Here is a 24683-nt window from a genome sequence, read left to right as displayed (position 1 = left end):
GAGAAATGCATATGGAGGCAGAGTGTGGGACACTTTTTTCTTACTTGGAGGTGATGTAGCACAACGTTAGAAAGCTTCCCCTCAAAAGGCAACAACAGCTGAGAACATCTGACCTCATTTCTACATCTGGTTGCCTTGGCAGTGTTTATTGGCTGTTTCAGTGGTTTCTCAATGCTCAGCCATTTATCAGTTTAAATTTAAAACCCCAAACTGTCAAATTTGGCTTCATACAATCTGGATTTCTCTAAGCGAATACGGACAAAAACCAAGCCGAGCTGCTCTTGAATCACAGTGTCTGGAACCGTCCCCATTGCTTTTAATTTGAAGATCTGAAACATGGATTTGGGCTTTGGCACTTTGCTGACTGGCACAAAAGATCCAAATCTGAAACCTGCTTAAATTTGAGAGGGATCTCTGGAATGTGTGTGACGCAACAAGAAGCAGGATGTTTGCCTATGTCTGCCTGTAAGACAACAGCGGGGGTTTACAAACGCCCAGCGTTTCAACATCACTGTTTAACCCGTCAGAGCCGACGACACAAGCTGAGCTCTGATTGGACAAGCCCCTCTCCATCGCCAGCAGCAGCAGCTTCCTGCATCTCTCCGCTCCCTGCCTGTCTACTAACCCTGTCCTTCGTCTGACACTCCGCGACGCAACTATCTGGTGAGTTTGAGTTTCCCCATCCAACTATTTAAAAACATTAGATAAGAAGATGACATTTTGCTCCTATTCTCTTCAAATAGACTTAATTAGTCTAGTGTGGCACGGCTTTATTAGGCTATTGCATTTTTTTTTTTGTTCGAGCACTTTGTAACATCGCTGTTCTTTAGCTAGGCTATATATGTTCTTTGGCACAATAAAGTAGCTTCAATAAAAATGAAGTCGTTTTTTCCAAAAAGTTTCCTGGAGGAACTCTCAGCACAATCCCGTGTCCTTCACACGGCTCGGCGAGGACGCGGAAGTGCCGTCAGGAGAAACTGGCTGCTACGTTGTATTACTACATTACATTACACGTCATTCAGCTGTCGCTTTTATCCAAAGCGTCTTACAATTGGAGCAACTAGGGGTTAAGTGTCTTGCTTAGGGACACGTTGGTTGATGTATGGCAGTCAGAATCGTACCCGGGTCTCCCACACCAAAGGGATGTGTCATATCCACTGCGCCATCACCACCCGGTTACTACGGTGGTAGGCTTTACTGTAGCCCTATAGTAGCCTTCTAAGTAAAATATAGTTGGGTTAGAATTCCTAAAAGCAGCAGCCAAAATCCTGCGGTGTCTGTGTAACTGTGTGACAGACAGTAGTCAGAGGCGGACTGTGACGTCAGAGGCGGGCTGTGATGTCAGAGGGCGGGCTGGGGGGTCAAAGGCGGTCTGTGATGTCAGAGCGGAATGTGAGGTCAGAGGGCGGGCTGTGATGTCAGAAAGGTGGGCTGTGAGGTCAGAGGTGGGCTGTGATGTCAGAGGGCGGGCTGGGAGGTCAGAGGCATCTGTGATGTCAGGAGGGGGAATGTGAGGTCAGAGGCTGGGCTGTGATGTCGTGGGAGTCACCGGGTGGGCTGTGATGTCAGAGGGCGGGCTGTGAGGAAGGGGTTTAAAAAAAAAAAAAAAAAAAAAAAAATATATATATATATATATATATATATATATATATTAGGGCTTTGACTTTTGCCCAAAAATCATATTCGAAGTTCGTTTTTATATTAATATTCGAATATATTCGAATATTTATTAATAATATTTTGACCATTAAATGCCTTCAGTCTAAAAAAAAAAAAAATGTTGCCAACTTAGCAACTTTTTTTCACAAAAGCGACTAGCGACAAATCTGGCGACTTTCTGTAGAAAAGACAGCGACTTTCTGTAAAATAAAAAAGAGTCGCCAGTATTGTCCAGCGAGCACGCAATGTATTTCTCTCCTGTAGCCCCAAAACAGTCCTTTCTCTTCTGTTGTGTGACTGAGGAGCAGCCCCCTCTGTGCTCCCTCCTCATGCGCAGCAGCACTGAGCAGGCAGGTAGAAAGGGGAGAAGGGACAGGGTGCGGCGCCGGTGTAGGTAGGAGAGACAGCGGCACGCGACGGGAGAAAGACGCCGCTGAGCTGGCCTGGTCCTGGGCCAGCCTGCCTTCTTTGAGAATTAGGGGGGAATGCACCGCTACCGAGCCACGGCCGAGAGACGTGCGTCGCCGCGACGTGTAGTTACATTTTGAAATGCGTGAAAAAGCCTCGGAATCTGAACTGAAAACAACGTTTACAAGCAAACGCATTTACAAAAAAATAATGCCCATAACAGGTTCGAATATTAAGGGCTGGCTAATATTCGTTCGAATATCATTATATTCGAATAACGAAGTTCGGAGTCAAAGCCCTAATATATATATATCTTGATACTGCACTTTGATATGGCCCTTTGTAGCATTACCTATTTAGAGCTAATGTACTTGCACTTACTATTTGTTGTCTGGAGTTTGCACCTTCAAGGTTGAACGCACTTAATTGTAAGTCGCTTTGGATAAAAGCGTCAGCTAAATGACATGTAATGGAAATGGTCACTATTTATTATGGACATTCGCTAATCTTCGCTGGACTTGCGAGACTAAAGGGTTGCCAACCTAGGAGCCGGGCCCTTTGAGGGCCACCAGTTACGGCTGGTTAGGTGATCAATAGGAGGAAAGAAGAAAAGACACAAATCTGTTTTCAGTTTTAAGACTTTCTTTAATCTAATTTTGGTTCATTTAACAATCATTTCCATCCTAGAACAATAAATATTTTTCTTTATTGCATTTTTTATTAATATTATTGTTATTAGCCTATTATTTTATGTGTATGTAGGAATTAACATAGAATGTGTGCAGGGGCTGCATTTCTGTCATTTTGTATCGTTTGAAATATAAGATACCCATGAATAAAACAAGAGTGTAACTGTAAAGTCCAAAAACAAAAACACAGAAAAATAAAGAAATATGCTGTATGTATGAATTAAGGAATAGAGCAGTTCAACTATTTTCCTCACTAGAATTGGAGTCCTCATGGAGTAGAGAACACTCTTAGTAAATAGCTTTTAGACCTTGCAGAGAAAACGTTGGGACATACAGCAGTTCTGGGTTTCTTCACATTTCCTTTTCACATGTGGAGAATATAGTGTAGACATATTGTGGTTGGATTTTGTAAGACTGCACAATCTGCTTGTGTTTCCGACCGATATCTGGAGTTATGGAGAAATAAGTCAATATTGGTCTCTCTCTCTCTCTCTCTGTTTCTCTTCTGGTCTCCCTCCCAGTCACCATGACTCACGCCTATCCCTTCCTGAGTACTGAGCAGAAGAAGGAGCTCAGTGGCATCGCTCAGAGGATCGTAGCTGCTGGAAAAGGCATCCTGGCAGCGGATGAATCCACAGGTACGGCTACAGGATCACACTCGTCCTGTTAACCACATGACAGTCCAGATCAGTGACACAGGACTCACATTCAAACATCTTAGAAGTATAAGTTAAGCCATAAGGTTGTTTATAAAATCACTTGAATTGCTCAGATGACAGTAATCTGCTGAAAATATAAAAACAAAGCACATACAGTGTATACTGTCTTCTATTTTTATACTCATTAACATACACTTTTATACTAGAACCTGACTGTTAATCATGTCAAATGTATCGCGTTCCATGTAGAAAACAATACTGGCATCAAAAGAAAGTCATACAGAAGTGCCCAAAATATGTGTGAGGAGGTCATTTAGTTCACCAGAGAGCACACGAGTGTCTTTTTACAAACATATCCCACTCACTACATATCTTAGTCACAATTATTTCATAACCAGATTTAAAGGGTAACTACCGTTTCTTTCAGCCTATTTCCCTGTGTTTCTGTGTCTAAGTGACTGATGGGAACAGCCATCTTTGACACTGGTCCAGTATTAAGCGAGATCGCTGCAGGTTAACAGGGCAATTGTGCAGCTTCTCTTTAAGTTCACAGAAGCGCTTGTCTTGCCGCTGACAGGCTCAGCTTAATATTCTAAGTGCCTGACAACATTATGGAAAGGTTTTCTAAGGAGGTCCACCTTTCTGTTGAAGAGTAAGATCCTTTTTTTAAACATAAAGCTAATGCCGCCAGACTCCATGTAAATAAACAGTGATTTTTTTAGCATCGTAAAATACACTTCATTCAAAGTCGACAGAAACAAAATAAAAACAATGAAAAGCCGTTTTGGGTCGTCTTTCCACTTTTACAACCATCACAACTCTAGTTTGGGTTGAAATAAACACATAGTTTAGCAATTTACTTTTGAAAATACGTTTGCTCTATACGCGCTAAAAGTATTGCTTTTTTAAATGGAGTCTGGTGGAGTCTAGTAGGTTAAGCTCAGAGCCGTTTCTGGTTAAACAGAAAGGTCTCAAAGAGCTTTTAAAAAGGTCTCTCTCTGTAGGGATCCTTCCCATAATGTTGATAGACACTTATATTAATAATCTGAGCCTTTCAGCAAAACAGCATTTTTTTAGTGGACCAAATTGACAATGCACATTTGCCCCATAGAGTTACATTGCAGCCCGGTCTGTGGCTGCCGACTGCAGCGATCTCTCTTAATACTGGACCAGTTTCAAAGATGGTTGTTCCCATCAGTCACTTACATACAAAAACATAGGAAAATAGGGTCCAGGTTGAAAAACCCGGTAGTTATTCTTTAAGACTATTAGATTATCTTAGACGCATGCAGTATATGGGTTATGGACAAAATACCTTTAATGCCACAGAAAAAAAAACCTCTGTGCACCTTGTCTGTCTCCTCCAGGCAGCATGGCCAAGCGCTTCCAGGGCATCAACACTGAGAACACGGAGGAGAACCGGCGGCTTTACCGCCAGCTCCTCTTCACCGCCGACGACCAGGTCAACGCCTGCATCGGCGGCGTCATCTTCTTCCACGAGACGCTCTATCAGAAGACGGACGACGGCAAGCCCTTCGCCCAGCTGGTCAAAGAGAGGGGCATGGTGGTGGGCATCAAGGTGGACAAGGGCGTGGTTCCCCTGGCCGGCACCAACGGAGAGACAACCACTCAAGGTACACGGGGCAACGCTGCTGTTGAAACTTTGGTACCAATAAAGCTGTAAAACTGTCCCTCTGACTCTATTTCTACTCTGGAAAGACATTGCTAATATATAGTGATTGAGCTAAACTGCATGCAGGTACAAAGACAGTACAAGAATGAGAGTATTTCTGTTGAAGTAGGAAAGACTCCTATTCTGGCCTCTGCTTCCACGCCTTCTTTCGTGGCTCAAACCAAAGCGTCTGTGCCTTTGTCTCTGTCAGGTCTGGACGGGCTCTACGAGCGCTGTGCTCAATACAAGAAGGACGGCGCTGACTTCGCCAAGTGGCGATGTGTGCTGAAGATCACCGACACCACGCCGTCAGAGCTGGCCATCATGGAGAACGCCAATGTCCTGGCTCGCTACGCCAGCATCTGCCAGATGGTTAGAGACACACACACACTAACGAACGCACACACACACACACACACACACACACACACACACACACACACACACACACACACACACACACACACACACATAGTGCGTTTCACTATCTTTGTGGGGACCCGTCATTGACATAATGCATTCCCTAGCCCTTTACCCTAACCTTAACCATCACAACTAAATGCCTAACCTTAATCCTTACCCTCACCCTAACCATAACCTAATTCTAACCCTAATCCTAAAACCAAGTCTTAACCCTCAAACAGCCCTTTAAACTTGTGGAGTCCAGTATTTTGGCCAAACAAAGCAGTCCGGACCCCACATGTATACTGTATTCCTGGTTTTTGGCCCCACACACACACACACACACACACACACACACACACACACACACACACACACACACACACACACACACACACACACACACACACACACACACATTCTTACTCACCCGCAGGGAAGAACTTGAACTGTTTGGCTTTTGTTTTGGCAACCAACCCGACAGCTTGATATGCAGGGCAGGTACTCACAACAGGCTGTTTTCTACGTCCTGACTACAAGAAATCAACGAGTCATACTGTGTGTGTGTGTGTGTGTGTGTGTGTGTGTGTGTGTGTTCTTTTTTGCACGCCAATCACACTCTTTTATGTTGTACTCAGTCCAAACAAATGACCGGATGTAAGCTGAGTTTTAATGATGCTTTGGCAACATTTTGTATTGTAACTGCCATGCCAGTAGAGCCCCTTTGAATTGAATTAATTGAATTAAAAGAATAGACACACACACACACACACACACTTACAATCCAGGACATACAGCTCAGTTAAAGAACCCTGTTGCCTTAGTGCAGTGATGTAACACAACTTAGCACACAGTGGGCCCATCCGGTTCCCTTCTAACTAAATGTGTAACAGTTGGTACACAAGTCACAACCCCCAGAGAGGAAGTGCTATTGGCTGTTGTCATGACGCTTGTTGCTATGTTGCAGCATGGCATCGTGCCCATCGTGGAGCCCGAGATCCTCCCAGACGGTGACCACGACCTGCAGCGCTGCCAGTATGTGACTGAGAAGGTGAGTGAGGGGAGGGGGAAATAACAACAGATATTAGTCGTTGTGGCTCACCTCTGATATGAGGGCTCTTACTAATGCAGGAAAAATGTCAACATCGCTCTGAATTTAGCATGCCCTCAGCAGAAAAAAGGTGCGCAGCAATGTGGTAACGCGTGGTGCATATTTTCATTTTGATTGGAGTTGTTTTGATCGTGTCTGATCACGGCCATGTTCTTCTGGTGTTACCAGCTGGAGGTAACAGTGGGTGTCCTGGTGTTTACTGTTACAGCAGCCTCACACCTCAGCACATTCCCTGTAGTTTGAGTACAGAACCAGATATGAAGCAGCTGCTTCGGTAGTTTTCCATATAAAAAGTAGAAATAGCAGTGGACCTTTATTCTTAACTTCCAGGAGGTCCATCAAACACAGAGGTACATCATTCACCAAAGTTATTAGGATTCATCCTGAGGGGTGCCTGACTGAACCAAATTTGATGGAAATCTCCCCGATAGTTACTGCGATATTTCCCTCTAAAGTACAAATGTCAAACCCACTGTGGCGCTTAAAGGCAAACGAAAGTTGGTAAGACTCAACCTCTGGAGACCATGAATGTCTGTACAATATTTCATATAGAGCCCGACTGATATATCGGCAGGCCGATATTAGGCATTTTCCAAACTATCGGTATCGGCATTTATAATGGCCGAAGAATGAATATTTAAAAAATTAAATAAAAACGGATGAAACGCCCTTTAACCATGTTCTGAGTGTTGGCGTTGCATAGTTTGTCCACCAGAGGGCGCTCTACAACATCCCTATTGATAACACTTTTTTTTTTCTTTTTTTTTATTGTGTTTTTGTTCAAAGGACTTTAAGTTTCATATCTTAAGTTTGTATTTTTATAAATTTTAGTCATCAGAACTTTAATATATTTTGATGTTCCTCTTTTCTGTTGTGACAATAAAACAAACACATTTATTTTTAAACTGCATTATTTTAGTGAGGACTCATAAACAACTACAAATAACTAATGTCAGGGAAATCTGTTTATTTTTTATTACGTGTTTCGGGATTATCTTTTTTAAATATATATCGGCCGATATATCGGATTTTTAAATCACCAAATATTTGCATCGATATCGGCCTTAAAAATCCTTCATCGGTCGGGCTCTAATTTCATAACAATCCGACAGTTGTTGAGATATTTGTGTCTGGACCAAAGTGGTGCACCGACCAACCAGCATCGCCACCCGTCCATCTTTTTTAGCCACGCCAGCTGCTTGTGTTTACGTGAATGCGACATCACAGGTGCAGTTCTACAAACAAACAAACCCTATTTCCATAGGGTGGGAGGGACAGGTAGTGAAGCACACTGCTGTCTGTTTTTATACTACCATTCAGGGGCACCAAAGAGACCTGACCTGTTCTCAGTGACTTTACCAACCCACAGCAGTCAGCCTGTGTTCATTGGAACCAGGGGACCCAGCGTTGCTCTTTGTCTCGTTGTCTTTCAGGTGCTGGCAGCGGTCTACAAGGCCCTGTCTGACCACCACGTCTACCTGGAGGGCACGCTGCTCAAACCCAACATGGTGACCGCTGGACACTCCTGCCCTAGAAAGTACAGCGCTCAAGAGATCGCCATGGCAACTGTCAGCGCCCTGCGCCGCACTGTGCCCCCTGCCGTGCCAGGTGAGATAACGTTTAGATATCTGCACACATGGCTGAACAAACAAGTATACCTGATTCTGTCCCCCCCTCCCTCCCCTCCAGGTGTGACCTTCCTGTCAGGCGGGCAGAGTGAGGCCGAGGCCACCGCCAACCTGAACGCCATCAACCAGTGCGCCCTGCACCGGCCCTGGGCCCTCACCTTCTCCTACGGCCGGGCCCTGCAGGCCTCAGCACTCAAGGCCTGGGGGGGCAAGAAGGAGAACGGCAAGGCCTGCCAGGAGGAGTATGTCAGGAGAGCCCTGGTGAGGAGGGGGGGGCGGGGAGAAGCTGGAAAGACAGAGTAGAGAGTAGCAGTTGTAGTTTAGGGATCCCCCTCCGGACATGTTTTTGGGGGGGAGGGCAATACATTCGGAGAAATATGCACTGCTAGGTATAAAATTGTTCTTCGACTGGTGCTGTGTGTACAAAATATGTATTGGTACAATACACAAATTGCTCCTAACATTTCACCCCCCACACCCCTCCCCTTTTTTCTCATACAATTGTATTTATATGTTCTTCGTTATTATCTTTCTTTCTTAATATTCTTACTCATGTAATGCATTTAAGAATATATACACATACAGTATAAGAGAAGCCATATTTGTGCTGGTATGTATGTGCATATGTACACATTGTGTGTGTGTGTTTATAATTTTTCCTTTTTGTCTGTTATTCCGACTGCCATACAAATGGAAGAAAACTCAATATTATTCACACAAAAGACATCCTTTAACCTGCTGCTGGAAAGGGAGAACGTCAGCAGTCACTAGTTCTAACCGAGTAATGGAAATGTATTATTTTACAGATGATAAATCTTTCTGTTTGTCCACAGGATAACAGCAAGGCAGCTCTGGGGAAGTACGTGTCGTCTGGAGAGAGGGGAGCCTCAGCTCAGGAGTCTCTGTTTGTGGCTGACCACGCATACTAAGGTCAGCCAGGCTGCCCCCGCTCCACTCACTTCACCCACATCCAGCTGGAAGACGGGCTGTACTGTCCTAAATCACACACATTGACCAACCTTTTCACTTCATTCCATTCGTGATGAGAGCCTCATGAGTTTCTGGATAGAAAAGCATTAGGATTTGAAAAAGAAGACTACAGCACCCATAAGCCCAGTATAATACTCCAGCTCCATCCTCCCTTTGAGTTTGACTTTAAAACTTGTTAACGTCAGTGTTACTGCCTGATTTAAGAGTGCCGTGTCACTTTATTTTGTTTTTGAGCACTTAAAACCCCACAGAGTGAAAGAGAAGAGTTCCCCTACACAGTCGTCCTCAGTTTGTAGTTCCAACATTGTCTCAGCGGTTCTGTGCCTTCTCTATTTTAACTGAACCAACTGCTGCAGGGTGACTTTATAGTGTCAGTGTATACACTGGAAAGAGATTCAAATTAAAATATTCCACAACCAATGCTGTCCTGTGTTTTATTTATCAGTTTACATTTATTGACTTCAATAATATTTTTCACACATAATTCTGAATGCCTAACGTACTAAGGGGACAGTGGTGACATACTGCATTCTGATCCTTTACCTCAAGTCCACACACACAATAAACTGAGACTGTGCAGCTCCGTCCTGACCCTTTGCTGGAAATTGCTTTCAGCTTTTTTCTTTTTCTTTTTAGCTTTTACACTTCAGCATACACAAACTGCTGAGGAAAGAATTCAGAAATACCACTGAAACCATAAACTGTGTGTTCTTTCGACTATAGATTTGTTACACTTTGGATTATCACAAAAATACATTTTTAACAATCTCAAACAAATTTCCAAAAATAACAGTTTCCTTCCAATCAACTGCAGTCTCAACGATGTGTCGGATGACATTATAAAGCACATGTGTCAAACTAAAGGCCCGCGGGCCAAATCCGGCCCCTTGCAGATTTAGATCCGGCCTGTATATCAAATTTGGGTTCACAATAATTTTGGCCCGCCTAGTTGTGCGCCAAACCAAAAACACAGGAAAGTGTTTTTGAAACTGCAATTACCTGACATTCAAAGCAGAATTTGGCAGATTTGCCGACTCTGAGACTCAGTAATTCCCCCAGAAGAAGCAGAGAGTTTTTATATTCAGACTGTGAAATAGGTTGTTGTTAAAAAAAAGGTAGCCTATCATTGTTTTGCTTGATTTGCTAAATTCTATGATGGCTAAGGAACACTTTTGCAGGGCTTCATGTCAACAAAAAGTGTACAAAAATGTCGGAAAAAGCAACAAATTTACAAAATGGTGAGAAATGTCTGAGAAAGCCACAAAAAAGTAGGAACAAAAATGAGGAAAAAAACTACCAAAATGTAAAAAAAAAAAGCGAAATGCAGTACCAAAAGCACGTCAATAAACTCTACATGTCTGGCCCTTGGTGTGATTCTCTTTTTCCTCTGTGGCCCTTAGTGAAAATGAGTTTGACCCCCCTGTTATAAAGGGACACAGCAGCCCGACGGAAACAGGTCTACGATCCAGATTATAAACTCTTAATGAAGTGCACAGTCCGGTACAGTACAGTAGATGGCGGCATGGAACTTTAACGCTGGTTTGAAGCCCGCCATTAAACAATGAAGAAGATGTCAAACTGAGCCTTCCCGCGAGCCGTAGCAAGACAAATCGCAAAACGATCAACCCACCAGTGCAGTCGCACATCAACATCATAGTATATTCCCCCCCCCTCCCTAACAATAGCGACGCAGAAGTCAAGAGTAAAATAAGATGCCTTTGCCTGTGCAAGTGTTTAACTTTCAGGTAAGTCTTAACTTTACAACCAGCCAATGTTGCTGGAAACATGATGTGTCTTCATTCACGTTACCAGTGGTGTAACCCTAGCTAGCAGTTAGCTAGCTGGGTTAACCTATAACGTTAGACCCTTAACGTTAGCTACGGTTCAGTTTATGGTTCATTTAAAGATCATAATTCAAGACCACGCAAGAACTGTATCATTTGTTCGTTATGTTAGATCATGCGTGTGAATGTTCTACGATGCATTATGTTGTTTGATTCGAACAAACTTTAAGAATGAACGTTAATACGTCTTAAAATTAGTTGGCATATTTATTTTGCTAAAGGTAGGTAGCTAACATTAACGTTATTGTCCTTTCTAACTTAGCTACAGTACACCTTAGGGAATAAATAAGGAATAATTACTGCTTTACAAAACGTTTTAGATTCGCGTATATTTGCCACTAGCTAAACCATTTGAAACTGAAAGATAGTTTTCTTCGAGTATGGAACTAAGTTACAGGCTAACAACGGACTGAAGGCCTCCATTGGCTTATAATAAGCGACGATATCAGCAAATGTTAGCTATACAACACATGACGCTAACTAGTTAATATAGCTAGCTGTTACTGGTGTAAGGACATCTTCGGTTTGATTATTCAGCGAAGCAAAAACATAACCTTGACGGAAGAACAATTTGTGTTTATCATTTTAGCCTGTAGCTAACGGAAGCTAGCTAGCATTGCCAAGCCAACTTCCTGTTATTAGCAGTTTGTCACATTAGCTAGCTCTAAATAGTAGCTAGCATTACCAAATGTACAAGCCTTTTAAAGTATGTCCGAGATGTTATGGATGGGCGGACAAGGAGTTATGAAGCTTGGGGCTCTCTTTCTGTTTTGCCGAAAAAGATTTGAATTTTAAACACACCGCCAGAACAAGGCCATCTGGCAGTTTGTACAACAGACAGCAGCACGACAACAGCCCTCTGATTGGAATAGTTCTAGTCTCATACATTATGTGTGCAATAAAGGTCTAAGAATCCTGCGTGTTATTAAATCTGCAATACTTTTGTTTAGAAGGGCTTCATTAAATATAGACTGTATTGTGCAACTAATGTGTAAAATCATTGATAAATGCACTGTACAAAAAGCCTAGACAATAATATAAAATACTTGCTGACATGAAATATGAATGTACCTTTTTGGTGTAATTTAGTCCCAGTGTCCCTGTGGGCTCATGCATTTCAACTTTATGCTCATTTGAGTCACAATTCAATTTTATTTATAGTATCAAATCATAACAAGTTATCTCAAGACACTTTACAGATAGAGTAGGTCTACACCATACCCTATACTTTACAAAGACCCAACAATTTCCCACGAGCAAGCTCTTAGTGCAACAGTGGTGAGAAAAACCTTCCTTTAGACAGAAACATCGAGTGGTGAGGAAAAACTTCCTTCTCAATGTGTTGCGATATTATTTGAATTAGCCTATTACTATTATTACATTATTGCTTGGCATCAGGTGAAAATGTTCTCATACTTATGACGATGTCTCTCTAGTGTATCACCATTTTTCTCTCCTTTCTGTTTAGCATAGTAACAGTTTAGCTGCTAAACTGTCATACTGAATGAAGCGCTTTGGTCAGTAAGAGTGTGTGTGTGGGGGTGGAGGGAATCTGGGGGAAAATTTTTTGATAATTTTTAGAATTATTTTCCCTAGAATAATTTTTTTAAACCAATTTTTTTTTACCTAAATATTTTCTGTTTCTACGGTACCGCATATCTGTTTCCAGCAAAACGGAGCGAAAGCAGAAAATCCATGTTATTGTTCTTTACAAAGTCAATAAATGTCAGACTGACATGTAACATGCATTTTTTTTTTTTTTAACTATCAGTTTTCAGAAATGCCTCATGGTACATAGTCTCAATTTGATTTTGTTAAAGAAGGAAAAGATAATCTCAATACTATCGAATCACAGTATTTCTAGAATCACATCAAATGGAAATTGCAATACAAATCCAATTGGCTCCTATGTATCATAAAAGAATTGAATCGGGACAGAGGCATATGGTCCCAGCCCTACTGGTTAGTACCAGTGGCGGTTGAAGCTTCGGACATCATAGATAGATAGAGATAGAAGATACTTTATTTATCCCGAAGGAAATGAAGGTGTTCAATAGCTTATACACATCATACCTACACATAGGCACACAGACATATGACATCCACGCACACATAGATACTACAAAAATACAAAAGAATATCTCAATAGTGTGCCCTTACAGTAAAGTTAGGATGTAGCATGTTTAAAGGAACGGTGTGGAAAAAATGCTGAAAGGTGCAATGGTATCATAGTGCAAAAGAGTGTCAGTGCAAGTACATTGCCAGTGCAAATTCTATATCTATTCAATTACAACAGGCTACACAATATATCAAAAATAGAATCTTTACTTAACTATTCATAGACACTAGTAAAAAAACTTTAAGAAAAGTTTTTAAGTTAAAGTTGAAAACTGTACATACAGACAAAAAGACAGCGTGGTGTATTGACCATACAAGCAAGCTAGCAAAATGGGCAGATGGCTAATATAGCCAGTAAGGGAGTCAAACAGTGTCAATCAGTCCAGTCCAGGGTAGTTAATGTTTATGTATATAAAGGCACCCAGATGAAGGAATCAGTCACGTGGTATTCTTTATTTGACACAAGCTACGACCCAGTGTATTGAAACAGGCTGCAGCACACAGTTTGTTGTGGTTGTTCTGGTTCACTGGTTGACAGTCTTGAATCTAAAGTATCTTCCAGCATCACAGTTGCCAGAGAGGGTTTGATCATTGGAAAACTGATTCTAGTCATGTTTAGGGTTGGGCATCGAGAACCGATTCCTAATCGGAATTGTTTCAAAAATTACGATTCCATCGGAATCGTTTATTTATTGGAATCGTTTGGAGTCGTTTGGAGGATTTTGGTTTCAAATCTGATCATAGGTTCCAAATTTAATATGCGCAAGTTTTGGTTTCCGTAGAAGCCAGGCGCTTGTTGTGTTGCAGCCGTGCAGCACAGTAAGCGGAGCTCTAGTGTGGCTTTATTTTGCATTGTAAAAGCTGTAAAACTGCAACCCACCTATGAATCAAAATAAAACTTTCCTCTTATTTGTGAAACAAGCATCTAACCCGTTTCAACTCCACCACTCACAGAATCAGAATCGAGAATCGATAAGAACCGGAATCGAAAGGAAGAATCGGAATTGGAATCAGAATCATTAAAATCCAAACGATGCCCATCCCTAGTCATGTTCCTCTCAATGCTTAACACATATATGAAAATAGTTCTTACAGTTCTAGTATTATCTAGAGGTTATTGGGCTATCATGTGGATCATGTATTGCATTGGGATTCCTGCTAACCTCTGTGCCTGGTGTGTTTCTCTCAGGGGTCTGTGGAGCCCATGCAGATAGATGCAGACCCCCAGGAGGACCAGCAGAATGCCCCGGACACCAATTACATAGTGGAGAACCCAACGCTGGTACTGACCTCACTTTCAAATAAACACACTTACCCTATCACTAACCCTTGATGCTGGCATTCGGTGTAACGGTTTGTCCAATGACAGTAATTATTTGCGTGTGCAGTCATGGGCCGGTATGAGATTCTGACGGTATGATAACCTTCAGCAAAACTGTCACGGTACTGAAATTACAGCTTAAAATGTATTGTTTAGAAATGTCTGGGTGAAAAAACAGAGTAGGTCTAGACCAAACTCTATAATTTACAAGACCCAACAATTCCAGTAATTCCCCCAAGAGCAAGCATTCAGTGCGACAGTGGCGAGGAAAAACTTCCTTTTTAGGGAGAAACCTGGGACAGACCCAGGCTCTTGGTGGGCGGTGTCTGACGGTGCTGGTGGGGGGTGTGATGAACAGTGACAATTATAGTCACAATAAAGATAATGGAACTATGACTAGAAATAGTAGTTGTAGTAGTTCATGGCTTAGCAGGGCACTGCAGGACGTAGCAGGGCGTTGCAGGACGTATGACGGAATTTTTTTTGTGGTTTTGAAACAGTGACTTTTTCAAACCGCGGTATACCTTGAAACCGGTAACCGGCCCATGCCTACCCCTGTGGGAGTTAAGGTAATCCCTGTTTTTTGTATTCCAGGCGTTACTAGGATCTAGGGGACTGCCCCCTAAACGTAGATGATTGTCAGTTGAATCAATGCACCTCTTTTTCCGCTGCGTTATTGTACACAGAGTTATGGCAGAATGTAAACTTTACAAACAGCCTTGTGTCAAAATGACCTATCTGCAACTGGAACTGATGGAAACCGAGAGCAGGGCGATGCAGAGCAGCGTGACAAAAAGCTGCCCTGTTCGCTGCTCCGACGCTCTTGAGCTCCAGCGCTGACTGCTAGCTAAGTCTGCTAGCTAATTCTGCTAGAATACTTTTGAACCAGCCACTAGTACAGCCTCCTGTACTGCTGTGAACAAAGGCATTAAAAGCATGACGATACTTTCAGGTGAGACATGAGGGAGCTGCTCTGCTGGTTAGCTCGACTACTGTAACTGGTCGGAAATAATATATTTCTCAGAATGTTAGGTAAGTTCTATACAAAGAAAACTCTAACCACCGAACCCAAATATTTTCAAATACAGGGACATCACTTTAATCTAACAAGATGATCGAATTCTAATGTCGCCTGAACATTTCAGAGGAGCGGTTGTGACTTTGTTTCCCCCTGTCCCTCCCTGTGTGCAGGACCTGGAGCAGTATGCCACCAGCTACAGTGGATTGATGCGCATCGAGAGGCTTCAGTTCATCGCCGAGCATTGCCCTCAGCTGCGAGTGGAAGCTCTGAAGATGGCCCTCACCTTTGTCCAGAGGACCTTTAACGTCGACACTTACGAAGAGATCCACCGCAAACTCACAGAGGCCACACGGTATTCTACTCCCATGATCCCCTTGCTGCTTTAGAGAGAGCCTCTTTTGAAAGAGTGCGATACTTACTTGAAAAGCGATCATGTTAGCAAGCTCGACGGTGTACTCTTACCAAAGAGGTACTACACAACTCCTAGTCCTGATTGTTCAAAGTTGGCACTGCATAGATAAATAAAATAGATAAAATAGATACATCTATTAAAACCAGTTAAATCATGAAAAAGGTAGAACTGTATACTGGGGTGGCCACAGTGTACTGCACCACAATCTGATGGCAAATACGTTACCTTTTCACTCTTGTGACTAATTCTGTCCACATCTAATGTGTGTGTGTGTGTGTGTGTGTGTGTGTGTGTGTGTGTGTGTGTGTGTGTGTGTGTGTGTGTGTGTGTGTGTGTGTGTGTGTGTGTGTGTGTGTGTGTGTGTGTGTGTGTGTGTGTGTGTGTGTGTGTGTAGGGAAGTGCAGGGTGTGCCCGACACAGTACCTGAAGGTGGGGTTGTTCCTCCTCCCCTGGACTCTGCCTGGGCCGAGTCCACCAGGAAAAAGGCTCTGCTCAAACTGGAGAAACTGGATACTGATCTCAAGAACTACAAGGGAAACTCCATTAAAGAAAGCATCCGGTACAATGGCCCACTTTTTTTTAATTTTTTTTATTGAACTATCAAGTCAACATGTACAGAGTGTCATACATTGTACACTTTTTGTAGCCATTTATATTGTTTTTAAACAATTAAAACAATACAGGTTAAGTTAATCATACAAAGAAGAAAAAAAGACAGCAAGAGAAACAGTGTGGGATATGTTACACTAAATGTTCCATTATTGCCTAAAATCTGATCTATGTGGGCTAATAAAATCAATTCATCCTTTCAAACATATTCCAAATACGTCCGTCTTAAGTCGGAGAGCAAATGTTCATTTATCCATGGCAAAAATGTCATGCATCACATTGAACCAGTCTACAAGTGTGGTTGCCCCCTGATTACGCCATTTTTTTTGTAATCTCCTTTTTACCAGCAACAAGTATTATCTTGGTGGTTGAATGTTGTTATTGGCATCAATGCTCTCGCACAAAACCCAGAGAATTGGTCAAAGTCTCCACTTTTTATGAATTTAATGTTTAAGAGAAGTTGAAAATGGAATTAATTTATGAAAGTGACCAAGAATTGAAGAGTTAGGTGGAGATTGGGTTAAATATACAACAAGTTCCCATTTCAACACCACACAGTCACTGTGTGGGTGCAGAATAGCAGCAGCAGCAGCAGCTATAAAGTAGTACCTGGGCCTTAAAACCACCAGCAAAGACAGATGGTTTCGCCAGCTTAGTCATTAGAAATAGCTCTGACAGCCTGGCTGGTTACCGGTCAGTCTTTCCTTTCCCTACATCTACCAGCTCTGTATCTCCCTCTCACCTGCCTCCTGTTGTGTGTCTCCCCTCCCCCCGCCCCCCTCCAGGAGAGGCCATGATGACCTGGGGGATCATTACCTGGACTGTGGGGACCTCAGTAATGCCCTCAAGTGCTACTCCCGAGCCAGAGACTACTGCACCAGTGCTAAGCATGTCATCAACATGTGTCTGAATGTCATCAAGGTACAGTCTTGGTACAGTTTTGCTTTTGCATACATGTCATATGGAGGGAACCAACGAGTGGGTTTGGATTAATGGATGCTTGCTGTGCTGCACTGGTTTAATTTGTATATGACTATATTCCTTTGTGGATCTCATAAGTTAGAAGTATTAAGCACCTTAAATAGGGCTGCACAATTAATCGAATTTTAATCACGATCACGATTTTGGCTTCCCACGATCAAATTTGCGTGATCGAGCGATATTTAAAATGCGTCATTCCGTTCATAGAACAGTTTTTGCAAAGCCAATCTAGCGCTCCATAAACCACTGTCTGATCACATGTCCCTGCCTGCACCGCGCAGCTTCTAGATGTCACAGAGGACAGAGTAACGTGAGGAATATCCCACAACAGGTAGCAGTCGGTCATCATAAGCCGGTCACAATGTTTACCAGTTTACCAGTAAACGCAACGTTTTGCCCGTCTGTGTTGTTTTTCAGACAACAGCAGTGACCATAGTGCTAGTTTGTGTCTTTTAGCTCATAGCTTTAGCAGCAGACTGTTGGACGTCCCGCTGTTGGAAACCTACAGTGAAATACAGACACACTACACTGTTTAGCAGTCAGCATTTTAGCCGTGTTTAATCCAGTTACTACTGTGGCTAACGGTAGGCTAACGTTACCTGCTGTGTAACGTGTTATTAGTGTTTACTAGCGTGACATTCAGCGATGTTTATGTTGCCTCTAACGTGGGTTTCGGAGCATCAGAGCACAACGCAGACATGTAAGTGGCAGTGTAATGAGCCACAGAAATCCGTGTAGCTATTTCGTCCGGTAGATACCAGGCACCACATGCGCCGTTAACGTGAACAGAAAATTGCGTTGCCTGTATCTTTCACGGCAAACCTGCATGTGTGGAAAGCGGTCGCACAACAGCTGAAATGGCATTCTCCTTCACAGTATCCTTCAATAAAGGAGGAATGTAGCACAATATGGATGTATTAGTAGGAATGTAGCACAATATGGATGTAAAAGCAGTTATAATTATATAATTATGTGACAATAAAATTTAGTTTTGGCTAAAATCAACAAATAATCGTGATAATTAATCGTGATCTCAATATTGATCAAAATAATCGTGATTATCATTTTGGCCATAATCGTGCAGCCCTAACCTTAAACTTGATTAATCTTTTCAAGTAGAACAGATGTTTTTAACACTTTGTGCCACGCAACAGGAAAGCAGCGTGGGGTAGGAACCACTGGGAGGGGTTTCGAACTATTCGACGAAACAAAGTATGCTGCATGAAGGAGTAAAATCCTCTGGTCTGTGCCCACAGGTTAGTGTTTACCTCCAGAACTGGTCCCATGTACTGAGCTACGTCAACAAAGCAGAATCCACGCCAGAGATAGCAGAGGTGAGCGCCGCCCTCACGCAGCACAGCTCATCCTCCACTGCTGGACTGTGTTAACATGTCACACTTTTAAATCACACAAACATTCATTTTGAGGAACGGGTATTATTACCAATAACAGTCAGACTGTAAGTATTTCACAACGAGACAGAAAACTAATTCATGCACCCATTTTTTAAAAGCAAGGTAGAGTTTGATTGCCAGCCTTCCCTTTTTGTTTTTCAAAGGTTTTTACTAACTATGTTTCTGTTTCTTTTCGTTTAGCAAAGAGGAGAGCGAGATAGCCAAAATCAATCAGTCCTCACCAAATTAAAGTGTGCTGCAGGTAAGACGGCTTTATGCTTTTGTTTATGATGAGGTCAACTCAAGTTGGGTTTGGACGATCAGCTCAAAGGTGCTGACGCGCCAAGCAGACGGCCGAGAACTAGTGGCGACGAAGGCCGACTGGCCTCGCCTCACGTCTCCTTTGTCTTGGCCAATAAGTTGCACTTGAACACACCGCAGAGGCTACAGCCAGCGACCAAGTACCCCGTACGTGGCGTGTTAGCTAGACCACCCAACAAGCCTTCATGCTACACTGGTAACAGGAAAAAAAGCTGAGCAAAGTTGTCACTTATGTGTTGATAGAAATGTGCTATTCTACGCTGTGACAAGAGTGTGTTAGTGAAACATAAAGTTGTTACATTTTACTTATTTAGTGGACGGCTAGTTGGCTAGCAAGCTAGCTTGCTGCAGGGCTCTTGTCAGTCTAGCACCAACCACAGTGCAGAGAGAGAGAGAGGAAGAGAGGTCTACGGTCTTTTACGTTTCATGGTAAAGGACATCATTTTATTGTATTTTGTAATGTGTAGCTATGTAGATCTTTAAAAATACATGTTTATGTTGAAATAAATACACCTATACGAGAAGTTGTATATCTCGTATGTTTGCTTGTGGACGTAATGAGCAGGAATAGATATTCCAATAGTTACCAAAAAAGGAATCGGGTGGTGACGGAGCTGGATGGGCGCTCATTCCTTGGTGTCTCGGCACCTTTATTAGTAGCTGTCTGCTAACAACGTCTTGTCCAAGTGTGGATAACTGAGTTCTTGTATGAACTGCTGCCAAAATGAGAACTCATTGCTCTCTCTATAGAGAGCAATTAGCCATCTTGTTTGGAGGCTATAGTAGTTGTCTTACCTTGTGTGTTGGTGTTTCAGGCCTGGCAGAGCTGGCCTCTCGGAAATATAAACCCGCTGCCAAGTGCTTCCTGCAGGCTTCTTTTGACCACTGTGACTGTCCAGAGGTGAGTGATGTAAGCCAATAGTGCCTTGTTACTACACTTTGATCATGGGATCACAAAGATCAGTGGTGGGGGGGGACAAAGTCCACTGATTTGTGTAAAAACGCATTCCACAGTTCAACTGAAGCTGATGTGATGCTCAGCAGTCTCTGTAAGCCAAGTCAAGTGGGCATTGCCCAAAGTTGCTGTTAATGTTACGATTCCTGCAGCTCAGCAAGGAAAACAATTGCCCTGCAGATTGTTTACTAAATATACTTTGAAAAGTACCAATTACAGTGTTTTCCCTAGCTTTGAGGAAGACTCAGGTGTTTGTATTTGGCGGGGGGGGGGGTTAGGCGTCCTTCCTCAAGAAAATGTTACTTTTTTCAATTTAAGAAAAGCAATTTCCCCCCCATACATTTGGCGTCTCTTTGTCGTCGGTTTGTGTCCCTTTGTGGTAGTTTTGGACTGTTTTTATTTCCATATCTGTAAAACGTTGGAAAAGCTTAGAGCAGATCATAAATGAATAACACTCAAAAAGCATAAAGACAAAACTTGCTAAAGAAGTCCAACTACAATCATTAGGTCTGAGAAAACTCTTTTAGTTCCAATTATTCGGCTTAGGTGCTGCCTAAAATGGCTCAGGTGATTCACCTAAACCTTATAACGGCAGGGAAAATACCTGCAATTAGATTGATCTAACTCAGACTGCCGCCTCACACAGACTCGGGCTGAAGTTTGAAATCCCCATCACTAACGCAAAGCTGCTGAGTAATGTGTGTCTGTGGCTGTGTGTCCCCCCCGCAGCTCCTGTCACCCAGTAACGTAGCTGTGTATGGAGGCTTGTGTGCTTTGGCCACGTTCGACAGACAGGAGCTCCAACGTAACGTCATCTCCAGCAGGTAGGAGGAGTTCAGCCAATGGTAACTGAGAAATATCTTGGTACATTTAATGAATAGAATCTATTGTAATGATCTTCTTTTTTTTTTCTCTCCTCAGCTCCTTTAAGTTATTTCTAGAGCTGGAACCTCAGATCCGTGACATCATCTTCAAGTTCTACGAGTCCAAGTACGCGTCTTGTCTCAAGCTGCTGGATGAAATGAAGGTTAGAGCAGACACACGCTAATAGTAGTTATGATGAATATTCAACCTTAGCAGTTTGAGACCGTACAGAGGTTATGGGAGTATGTGGCATGGCAACATGTATGTGATCATTTTGAGTTGATGTGTTTGGATGAGTGACTTTGGTGTTTCCTGCAGGATAACCTCCTGTTGGACATGTACCTGGCCCCGCACGTCAAGACATTGTACAGCCAGATCAGGAACAGAGCCCTCATTCAGGTGAGACATATACTCAGGGCCTCTCCATCCACCCCATTTTAGCAAAATTCCAGAAACAAATATTGCCAACGTTTTTATGCTTGGGTGAGGTGGAAAAGTTGTGTATCGATGAAAAGTGAAACAATGAAGTCCCATTCCCTCTGTGTGTGTGTTGTAGTCTGAGCTTCCCTGTTCTTTGTTTTGAAAGCCAGTCCAGCCATTAAATGGCTGTTTGTGGTCTTCTCTCCATCTCTTTGTGGTCTTCTCTCCATCTCTTTGATTATATACCGATTTTTGCCTAGCTTCTGTTGATCCAAACTGCTTTCTACTTAATAAAAACATGTTGTGTTCAGTATTTCAGCCCCTACGTGTCGGCAGACATGACCAAGATGGCTCAGGCCTTCAACACCACAGTAGCAGCTCTGGAAGACGAGCTCACCCAACTCATACTGGAGGGGCTCATCAACGCTCGCATCGACTCCCATAGCAAGGTGCAACACAAAGACACAGACACACACACACACACACACACAGGGAAAATTGGGGAAATGTTGAAATGCGTAATTTCTCATTTGAAATTGAAATTTGGACAGATTCTGTATGCGAGGGAAGTGGACCAGAGGAGCACCACGTTTGAGAAGTCACTCCACATGGGCAAAGAGTTCCAGAGACGAGCCAAAGCCATGATCCTCCGAGCCGCTGTGCTGCGCAATCAGATCCACGTCAAGGTAGAAGAAGTGGTAACACTTTACTTGAAGGTATCTACATAAGAGTGACATGACAGTGTCATGACACATGAACCCTAACCATATCTTGTTATGACGAAAACCGAATGACACTTGTGGACAGAAGCGTTATGTCATAAACGTATATGACTTGTTTATAATGTTTATGACACGTTCATGACAGTGTCATGTCACTCTTATGTAGATACCTTCAAGTAAAGTGTAACCAAAGAAATCTTTCACCCTTCATCACAGCTTCTACTGAATGTATTCATCTTAGCAGGAGTTATGTTAAAATATATTAATAGTATGTTACTAAGTATATTAGTAGTAAGTGTTAGCTATCCACCAAATAATAATAAGTATTCAAAAAAATTCTATAAATATATTGGTATGTTTGTAATAGCTACTACTATAACTTTAAAATCAGGGGTAAACATCATACACACAGTAGGGTTGTCAACGAAAATGCCAGACAGATTCTAGGAACGGCAAGACTCATTGGTTAAAGACCAAATTCCCTACCAGATATGTGATATCGCGGTGTAATCCCATTATGTCCGGCCTCCTGCACTCTCCAGAGAGAGTCTACGGTGTTTAAATCAGGTTTTATGTTATATAGGACATTATTTTATTTTGTAATGTGTAGGTATTAGAGCTGGGCGATATGGAGAAAATCAGATATCACAATATTCATGACCAAATACCTCGACATCAATATTGCAACGATATTATAGGGTTGACTGTTGGTGCTTTCACAAATTTTAGATATTCACCATTAATATGGATATAAAGACTAAGTGGGTAAATAATAATAATAATAATAATAGAACAGCTAGAAGAGTCTGGTACGTTTAGTTCAAAAGACAACATTAATATCATATTATGATATCCAAAATCCAAGACGATATCTAGTCTATATTATCTATATATATCTAGAGATATGTAGATCTTTTAAAATACACGTTTATGGTGAAATAAATATCCCTACATAAGTAGTTATGTCTCCCATTGTATTAGTTTGCCCTCTTACGGTCAATATGTGCAAAAATAGATATTTAAATTAAGGCTGTCAATCGATTAAACTATTTAATCGCAATTAATTGCATGATTGTCCATAGTCAACTTGTGAATTGCACATTTTTATCTGTTCTGACTGCACTTGTAAAGTTAGAACAAGTTTAAAGTGCTCCTATCCTAACCTGCTGAAAGCATAATATGGCAAACTCCAGCCCATCACGCAGCAACATATGAGCACACTGACCTGAATGGAACATTACTCTGTAATATTCATATTAACACAATGTAGTGTCCCACTCTACACCTGGAGAGGTTAACTACACAGCAGCTCAGCACTACACTATGGAGCTCGTGCTCTACAGTAACAGGCACACTGTACACGTCAACCTCATGTGTGAAAATAAAGGCTCACAAAAACATCCCCTTCTACTTAGTGAGATCAGAACAGGGTGATACAAAAAATAAATTCAAACAAACGGTAAATGAAGTAAGAGAGTAGAGCTGGGCGATATGGAGAAAATCAAATATCACGATATTTTTGACCAAATACGTCAATATCGATACCGCAACGATATTGTAGTGTCGACTATTTGTGCTTTCACAAAATATTTACACAATGAGATTTGTGATAATCATCAGTAATGTGGCTATAATGACTAAGTGGTTAAAGGCAAATAATAGAACAGTTACAGCAGTCTGTTGACGTTAACTCGTCATGGCATCAATTTTGACAGCATTACTTCAAACACATTTGAACCTCTGCATTTAAAAAAAAATGAATATTCAAACGTCATTTTTGTTGCTATGAACATGTATAGGGTCAAGTGCCAACAACTAACAGCTTTAGCTCAACAGTCAGACCAATAATTACTTATATAATTACAATTTGGCACATCTAAACAAAATCAACAATTGCCATCAACAGTCAAGAGCGTAAGCAATTCACTGGGGTTGAACAAAGAAACCGCAATTATGTCAAAACATTGACAATTAGACAATTATGTAATAATTGTCACCGGCCTAGGACACACCACTGACATTAAAGAGCAAAGGGCGTGTACTGTACCAGAGCCTCACTGTGTTGTGTCCACTGCTCAGTCTCCACCCAGAGAAGGCAGCCAGGGGGAGCTGACACCAGCCAACAGCCAGACCAGGATGAGCACCAACATGTGAGGAGGAAGTCTGCATGCTGACTCTCTGCTAAACCCCAACCCTTCAATCAACAGGAACCTGCAGCCCCACCCTGCAGCCCCACCCCACCCTGTAAAGACTCTGCTATTCTGGAATGATCTCTGTTGTCCCCCTCGTGGGGTGTAGGAAAGCTCCCGTTAGTCGTGATCATCTGGAGATTTGGACAAGAAGAAAATGTGTTTTGATAAAAGCTGAGCACTTAAAGGTGTGTGTTACTGGTAGGAGATGCACTTTGCTCTGCTTACACATGATATGTGGGGGCCTTATTAACAGAAACAAGGTTTTAAAATAAAAACACCTACTAAAACATA

The 24683-nt window shown here is 42.2% G+C and overlaps 2 protein-coding genes across 5 annotated transcripts; both read left to right on the top strand.

Moving 5' to 3' along the window:
• The first annotated feature begins 510 nt into the window (after window positions 1-510).
• On the top strand, window positions 511-9638 carry LOC120574257 (fructose-bisphosphate aldolase A-like). The gene is made up of 8 exons (XM_039824506.1): window positions 511-663; window positions 3278-3394; window positions 4783-5049; window positions 5299-5459; window positions 6457-6540; window positions 8034-8208; window positions 8290-8489; window positions 9062-9638. The coding sequence occupies exons 2-8, from the start codon at window positions 3283-3285 to the stop codon at window positions 9155-9157; spliced, it is 1095 nt and encodes a 364-aa protein (XP_039680440.1). The 5' UTR covers window positions 511-663; window positions 3278-3282; the 3' UTR covers window positions 9158-9638.
• Window positions 9639-10810: 1172 nt separating this feature from the next.
• Window positions 10811-24683, top strand: gps1 (G protein pathway suppressor 1). 4 transcript variants are annotated; one of them, XM_039824502.1, is made up of 14 exons: window positions 10811-10963; window positions 14370-14462; window positions 15693-15874; window positions 16329-16493; window positions 17329-17464; window positions 18781-18858; window positions 19120-19180; window positions 20055-20140; window positions 20924-21018; window positions 21116-21221; window positions 21377-21457; window positions 21790-21927; window positions 22030-22194; window positions 24280-24683. In XM_039824502.1, exons 1-14 carry the CDS (start codon window positions 10931-10933, stop codon window positions 24352-24354), a joined length of 1494 nt encoding a protein of 497 aa, XP_039680436.1. In that variant the 5' UTR covers window positions 10811-10930; the 3' UTR covers window positions 24355-24683. The 4 variants fall into 4 exon arrangements, with proteins under 4 accessions (XP_039680436.1, XP_039680435.1, XP_039680439.1 ...); XM_039824501.1 differs by having other exon boundaries at window positions 20055-20149; XM_039824505.1 differs by having other exon boundaries at window positions 10812-10963; window positions 22030-22164.

Source organism: Perca fluviatilis, chromosome 15 (genome assembly GCF_010015445.1).
Source record: "Perca fluviatilis chromosome 15, GENO_Pfluv_1.0, whole genome shotgun sequence".
Lineage (NCBI taxonomy): Eukaryota > Metazoa > Chordata > Actinopteri > Perciformes > Percidae > Perca > Perca fluviatilis.
This window is presented reverse-complemented; position numbering and strand designations above follow the sequence as displayed.